The sequence below is a fragment of the Montipora foliosa genome, chromosome 3, assembly GCF_036669935.1.
Source record: "Montipora foliosa isolate CH-2021 chromosome 3, ASM3666993v2, whole genome shotgun sequence".
NCBI classification, from domain to species: Eukaryota; Metazoa; Cnidaria; class Anthozoa; order Scleractinia; family Acroporidae; genus Montipora; species Montipora foliosa.
The window spans coordinates 48,234,175-48,241,674 of record NC_090871.1 but is presented as its reverse complement, the minus strand read 5'-3'; the positions used below and the strand labels follow the sequence as shown (position 1 = coordinate 48,241,674).

Below are 7,500 nucleotides of genomic sequence, written 5' to 3'. Positions count from 1 at the left end.
TTTGCATTAGAATATAATCTAGCGTGTATGTGAGGCAATTTCGGGCTATTTTGTACTTTTAACCCGAAATTCCATCACATCCACGTTAGATTACATTGTAATGCAAATGAGAAAAACTAACCGTGAAAAGGGCTATTGCAGCCAATTAATCGTTTTACAGTTCTGAATTGTAATTGAAATATCGGCCGAGGATACGATTGTGGCTTTTTTTAAAAGTAATTTTGAGGTTTGTCTTTTTGGTTTGTCATTTGCAGAGATCCTTTCTTAGCAGAACCGTGTCAAACATGGCAATTATACGTGCATTCGTTACAAAGGTAGGTCTGGTTCAGTTTCTTCACTTTTGATTTTCTTATTTTCTTATTTCCATTCCTTATCTTTATCCGTTATTTTTGTATTAAAATGACTATGATCTGACATCAGCTGTTGATGAACCAATGGGTAACAAAACAACACTTTAACTGATGAGAGTGTATGGAAGACATTTATTTGACGGAGGAAGACTGAGAAGTCATGTGAGAGGGTCAAAGTTCACCTGACCTCAAATTGTTTGCTTTAGCAAAAGTTAAATATCAAACACATATAGACCTTATTCATAAATGGCGGTCACATTGATAATTCTTTTGTCCACATGCAAATTAGCCTACCAAGCCTCATTTTAGAGCAAGAATTCTTTTCAATTGAACTGTATGGTATCGAGGCTTGGTAGGCTAATTTGCACCTCGACAAAAGAATTATAAGTTGACCGCCATTTATGAATAAGGTCTATTCACCTTTGCTTCTCTAGATTTAACTTTTTAATTTGCCTTAAAAGGTTTGTAAGAGAAAGATGCTGGCAATCGTTTGTCCCATGACTGAGGCAGTATTGAAGAAGCATGGACCTATTCCTTCAATGACGTCATAAACTACTTTGCAAATTATAGTTTTGATAGAACTTTGGCAATGCAAATTAGTTCAGAGTTCGTGACGGCATTGAAGGAATCGAATAGATCCATAGCTCACTCGCTCGGCCATGGGACAAATGAATGCCAGCTTTGTGTTACTTTCTCGTACCTCATTAGTCCTAGAGAAGCAAAGGTAAAATCTATGTTAGTCATTTCAATTTTGCAAAAGAAAATAGTTTGAGGTTACCTGCACTTTAAGGTCATCTGCGGGAAGAAGCATGTTAAGTTTTAAGATCAACTTAGTATCGGCTTATATGTCCTTCGGTTATCTAACGGAGATACGGAGACCTGCCTTCAAATCCAATCCCATGAAATAAAGCAGACCAAATAAAATGTGTTTTTTTGGTTTGGTGAGATGAGAAAACTGGAGTACCCAGAGGAAAAACCTCTCAGGGGAGAGCAGAGAACCAACAAACTCCACCCACATACGGCGTTGAGTCCGGGGAATTAAACCAGGGATGAGGCCCTAGTTTGTTTCTTGGTTGTTTATTACTGCTTCAACCCTCCTCTCCCCTGTTAGCGATGTATTGATTAAATACTATTATTAGGTGTTTTTTAGGCAGTTGATAGACCCAAGACGCATCTAGTACCACGAACTACATAGCTTTCTTGTACGATCACGGACTCTGACGACCAACTAAGTTTAGAATACTTCTCCTTCTGATGAAGACATTTGGTGTTATAATAGATCTTTTTTATATACAGTTTGGATTACTTCATTTTCCATGGCGACCGTAACAGCAAAGGATGCAGGGAAAAGGCCTTCTTTGAATTGACGTCGTAAATTTGGCAGTCGCCAGTTCTCTCTTTGCTCAGAAAATCTGGCGGATTGTAAAAATCCACAAAAAAATTGAGGATTTAGCCAAATCCAAAGGTGTATTCGAAATCGTATTCTGAAAAACATGTTCATTTATGACAAAAATAATTAAATCACAACTGCGACGATCATAGCTTGACTTGATTTTATATCCGCAGTTCAATCATTATATGATTCATTTCATATATCATTTCGTTCATTGATTCATTCATCACGGGAACATATGAACCCACAAATGACCAGCTCCCAACTACTGTGGCTTCATAGCTCAGTTGGTTAGAGCGTCACACCGGTATCGTGAGGTCACGGGTTCAACCCTCGTTGAAGTCCTGAATTTTTCAGGCTTCTCTACACAATTGCTAAATGATTGCGTTCATAACTGAGAGGATCATAGCTTCACTTGAAAAATAATTATAGGGGATGGGTGCACTTTAGAGTGACAGAGCGATTTAGTAATAAAGCTTAAAGGGGCTAGGTCACGCTGTTTTAGGTAATTTTGTTTAATTTTGTTAGTTATGAGCTCTAAACGTCAAATTCAGGCAGAGCAAGTGTATGAGATGTGGTTTCGTGATATTTTATTGCAGTGGTCCGGCCTCGTTAATTCTTCCGTTTGTCGTGTTAGGAGGATCGTTTGCAGCCTATTCAGTTGTTATTCTCGTTACAGAATTGACATGAGCGCTGTGGAAGGGCAAAGCAGCCGTTTGTCAGTTATTCTACGTGGAACCCAATCCAGTCGAGTGGTGCAATGCTCCTCTTCTCATCCCGAGGAACTACAGGTAAAAAATTCAGTGACATCCTTGATTCGTGTGTTAAGCAAGTGCAATTGTCACGGTTTCAGATCGCAACGCTGGCCTCTGTGAACGCAATGTTTCGAGTCATCAGTTGTTTCAATTTTGCCGGGGAGCCATGAAGTCTCGTATCAAATACAAGGCGAGTTTCCAATCTCGTGTCAAGTGCCAGCTTGTGCAAAACTTGTGAGACGCGCGACTTGCAAATGTCAGTGCACCCTGAGGTGTTTTCTGTTTTGCAGTGTCTAATGTGTGATTGTAGTTCATTCTCAAACAATGTGTCATTCATAACGTTGGATTGGCACCAGACAGGAGCTCTTAACCAGAAGCTTACTACTCCAATAGGACGTTTTCAACCAACCTCTAGAGACACCAATAACAATAACGAAATGTACGACTTCTGGTGGACGAACAAAAGAAGCTAAGGAGAGATCTTTTGTTTTCGTCCACCAATATGGCGGCGATAACGTCACGTGAAAATCTCCTAAACAAGGTCTGTGTAGCGGCATTTTCACAGATAAAGCTATTTTTAGACGAGTTCTAAAATAAGATTTGGGTTGCAAGAGTGTGGGAGGCGCGGTGGTTAGAGTGCTCGACTCCGGATCGAGTGGTCCGGGTTCGGGTCCTGGCCGGGGACATTGTGTTGTGTTCTTGGGCAAGACACTTTACTCCCACGGTGCCTCTCCTCACCCAGGTGTATAAATGCGATCCGGCGAATTTAATGCTGGAGGTAACCCTGCGATGTACTGGCATCCCGTCCAGGGGGGAGAAGAAATACTCCTAGTCGCTTCATGCTACAGAAACCGGAGATAAGCGCCGGCTTGATGAGCCTTCTAGGCTCGTAGCAGACTTTACCTTTGCAAGAGTGACCATTCTCAATCCCATGGGTAATAATTTCTGATGCAAGACTTATGATCAGCTGGAAAGGTCTAGTTTCGCGGGAAAATCAATCTAAAAATGACTCAATCTGTAACAAATACGATGGAGTTGTACGCTTCTAATCATGGGTTCCTGCACAAGACTGAAGTTTTTTTGCTTTTTGGTTCCCCTGGGCCTGACTTGAAAAATTGAAGTTTCGTAGGCAAGATTTTGAATATCGAAATCTCTTCAGCTCGTCACATTTATTTTGTTGGCAGGTTTCGCCTTCTGACCCGATTATGTTGATGGCCAATGCTGTTCACGAGCTTCATATTACCCTACGTCCACGATCTTCAGGGTCCATGCGTTTTATGTATGTAAACGTAGTTGGTATCCTTTCTAAATTTGTACAACAATGGTCACATTAAACAAGTCAGTTAATTCCATTTAGGAAAACAGTGCCATCTTTGTCTCTCGAGGCCCAAAGGCCGAGTGCTGTTTTGTCACGCAATACAGAGAAAGGGCCGGCCATTGGATGCTTGAAGAAGCCTCTCGATGGCGTGCGTGACAAAACACGATCAAAGCTCAAAAGCGTGCGGCTCGTCTAAAAGGGGCTGCTAGCTAGCAGTGTAGGAACTGAACGTTAAACAATGAGCCATTGAAGTGTTATGTGCTAAGTAACCTGGCAAACAAATGGCGGCGAGTTTAGGTATGATATAGATCGCATTGCCTTGATTTATAAATCATACTGTTTAATTGCTAGCTAGTCTGCATTTGTAGAAGAAAGACAGTGGGGTTTCGCTTTCGTTCAAAGGCCTGGTTACTATGCACCAAACAGTAGAATGACGCTCTAGTTAGAAGAGTAACGTGTTTTCTGACGTTGACGAGCTCTAGAGTAGCGACTTTTGGATTTGTTATGTTTGGTACAATTTTACGAGCTATTTCAAGTCGACTGGGATTGATGTTGAGTTCATTCAATGAAACTAAGCATGTTCCTTAACCGGTCGACGCAGATGTTGAGTTTCACCAGCTTGTTCGTACCTGGCTGGTGTGTGCGTCTTGTCAAATGCCGGTTGTTTCTAAATCCTTTGAACTTCAAATACAAGTGGGAGGAGGAAAAGGTTCCAATAAGGTGAGCTGTCTCCTTTGTAACGAGAGATGTTTACATTATTAAGAAGGAATGCGGACTATTCTTTGGCATTTTCCCTACGCTACTTGACCTAAGCATGTCGTCCAAATAGCCCTTATTCACGATAGCCGCCATGTTGGTTTTAAAATTGTCATGCAAATTAGCCATGTGTTATGCTGGGGGGCAAACATTGGAAAAAAGGCAAATTGCGGAAAATCGGCTCGTTGAAATATTGAAATAACATTGCTAACAGTACATTTTAGAATTTAGAATTAAGTACCTTTTATGATAATTTTATATCTTTTGATTACCGCCGACATTTTGACTTTCTACTTCGTTATCTGCTAATTTTTCACTAAAAAAACATCGAAGTAACTTGTGTCATCATTCTGTTTTACTACTTAGGTAATAAACAGTCAATGAACGTGAAACAAATCATCTGTGTGGCTACGATGTTCGTTATAACCTTTTCGAACTTGTGTTGTTTGCCCCCTCACAAGTGTGTTGCTAATTTGCATGATAATAGCAAATCCAACATGGCGGCCATCGTGAATAAGGTCTATTGTGCGTGAAGCCTGCACCCACTCAACGCGAGCTTGCAGCAGAAGAAGCCTTGCTCCAATCCTTTCACGGCTATGCCAGCTTAACTGAGTGGCTTCCTTTTCACTCTTGCTCTTAATTTGCGTAGCCACTACTCAAACCAGTTGAATACTAATTGTTGTGTTCAATCGTCCGATTTTCCCAGCGTGTGTCATTCACCAACCCATATCCAACCAAACGGACATTCCACCTTAAATGCAACCGACCTGACCTGCTGCAGTTTAAAGAAGGTATCATTGAGGTATGGGAACTGAAAGCGTAATATACCACTAATTGAGTGTTTTCACTCACGTGATCAGTAACCTTGTTTTTCCACCAAAACAAAGGAAAACATTTGCATGATAATAGAGCTCAATTCCCGGAGGATTAGTTTGGGACCTCAACATGGCTACCGTGACGTCACTTGAAAACTCTATAGATTGGTTTTCAAAAGTTCAGTTGAACTGGAACAAACATGACGAAGACTAATGCGGGGCAGTTTTTTAAATTTTTTTTTTTATTCTCAGATGCAAATTATTCTCCCTACAGGAGCCTTCAGTAAACGCTTCTTCCAGTTCAACTGTGAGAATAGCGAACTGACTAAGTGTCGTGAGATCGAAATCAAAGCTGTCACAATAGTCATTCACAACAAACTCAGGCAATAAGAATTGAACCAATGAAAGCCCTTGGAGAGCGCGGGAAAAAAAGTCCTATATTTGGGTGAAAGTGATACTCAAGCGATTTACTTTCTTCCTTTCAATTTTTCCTCTTTCTAGGAGCCTACAACTTCATTGTATTTGTAGAACGACGTTTTTACAGACCAAGTTATATTTAGATTGCTTTTCCCGCGGCGAAACCAGACTTTTCCAGCTAATCACAAGTCTTGTATGAGAAAGTATTACCCATTGTCACTCGTGCAAGCCAAATTGTATTTGAGAACTCGTCTAAAAATAGCTTGATCCGTGAAAATGCCCTTCCATAGACCTAGTTATGGAGTTGTACGCTCCTGGTTATTGGGGTAATTGTCCTGGCTATTGTGACAAGCCCACCGCAAAGCGTAAGAAGCAAAGCAATCTCGCAAATGCCTTGGACACTTCGTTGAAACTGTCAAAATGTTCAAACAGGTGAAATGCTAGAGCTTTGATTGATCGAGACTTAAGGCGCTTTCCTTTTGTCAGAACTGGCCGGCCAGACCCGTCAGTTTGCATAGAAAATGCAACAATTTGAAGGAATACTTGCGCGATAATCCCTCACATTCTTATAGAAAAGTATATGTCATCCTCGAGATCTGTTAATTTGAAGGCGTTGTGGAGTTAGTCCTTCCAAATGCCCGGTCTGGCTGGTCAGTTCTGTCAAATGGAAAGCGCCCTTAATTGAAAATTTCGAAGTGTCGCACTTCTATGCGGTAACAAACAATTTTTCGATCAACTACGATTGTGCGAAGTTCTCAGGTCTATTTCTTGAAGGGGATAAAAGGTGCTTTTAACAAATCTAACACGCCTCATTAATTTAACCACCACCAGACCTCCCCCCTTAAAGTGGAAAGGTCCTCATAGCCCAATTTCGTATTCTAACGGTTAGCTTGGATCGAGCATGAAAGGAGGCAAACGCGAGGGAATCTTTTCACATGCAAGTTATTTCGCCCGCATTAGCTTCCATTTCATGCTCGATCCAAGCCAACCGTTACAATACGCAACTGGCCTATTAGGACCTTTTACCTCAAGGGGGGCAGGTCTGGTCGTGTTTAAATTAATAAGGTGGGCTAGATTTGTTGAAAGCACCTTTTAAGCTTTTATCCCCTTCACATAATTGACTTGAATTTTTTTAATTATTAAGTAAGGAGTCATATGAGGGCTGCAATATGAGTGGAACGTACTATATGTGAAAGAACAGAGTTAACTGAATAGAGTGTAATGTGAAGTGCTAGATTTCAATCCCATATGAACCATGTGAGCGTTAGCCCTACAGATGGAAATGGGCCCACACAAGGACAGAGAAAAACTCTGACCAGGGTGGGATTTGAACCCACGACCTTCGGGTTAGATCTCCGCCGCTCTACCGACTAAAATATAAGTGCTACACGGCCAACGTTTGTATAAACGTAACCTTTCCTTGTATATGTGAAAGAAGCCCGGCGTCTAGATTTCGCGCGGGCATACGCATTTTTCTTGCGTTTGTTTTCATTTTCGCATCGTGTTCTCGACCTACTAAGCTTTCGAAGGATTGCTGGTATCTTATTAAAGTCATATGTGGAGTGGTAGGCCCCGCGGGAGTCCCATCGGAGGCCAAAGAATCAATTTTCGCATTTGCGTGCAAACCGGGACATAAGTGAAGAATCAGAAAGTTTTGGACTCAATCGTTGACAATGGGGATCAGTTACAGAATACA

The 7,500-nt window shown here is 41.3% G+C and overlaps 1 protein-coding gene across 1 annotated transcript in view; it reads left to right on the top strand.

The window, feature by feature from the left end:
• LOC137997552 (nephrocystin-4-like) overlaps positions 1-7,500 on the top strand; it is a 96,493-nt gene that overhangs the window by 87,499 nt on the left and 1,494 nt on the right. The window contains exons 33-37 of the mRNA XM_068843610.1: positions 255-314; positions 2,423-2,534; positions 3,683-3,794; positions 4,418-4,536; positions 5,279-5,374. Coding sequence (XP_068699711.1) covers positions 255-314; positions 2,423-2,534; positions 3,683-3,794; positions 4,418-4,536; positions 5,279-5,374 — 499 coding nt within the window. The remainder of the gene's footprint in view (positions 1-254; positions 315-2,422; positions 2,535-3,682; positions 3,795-4,417; positions 4,537-5,278; positions 5,375-7,500) is intronic.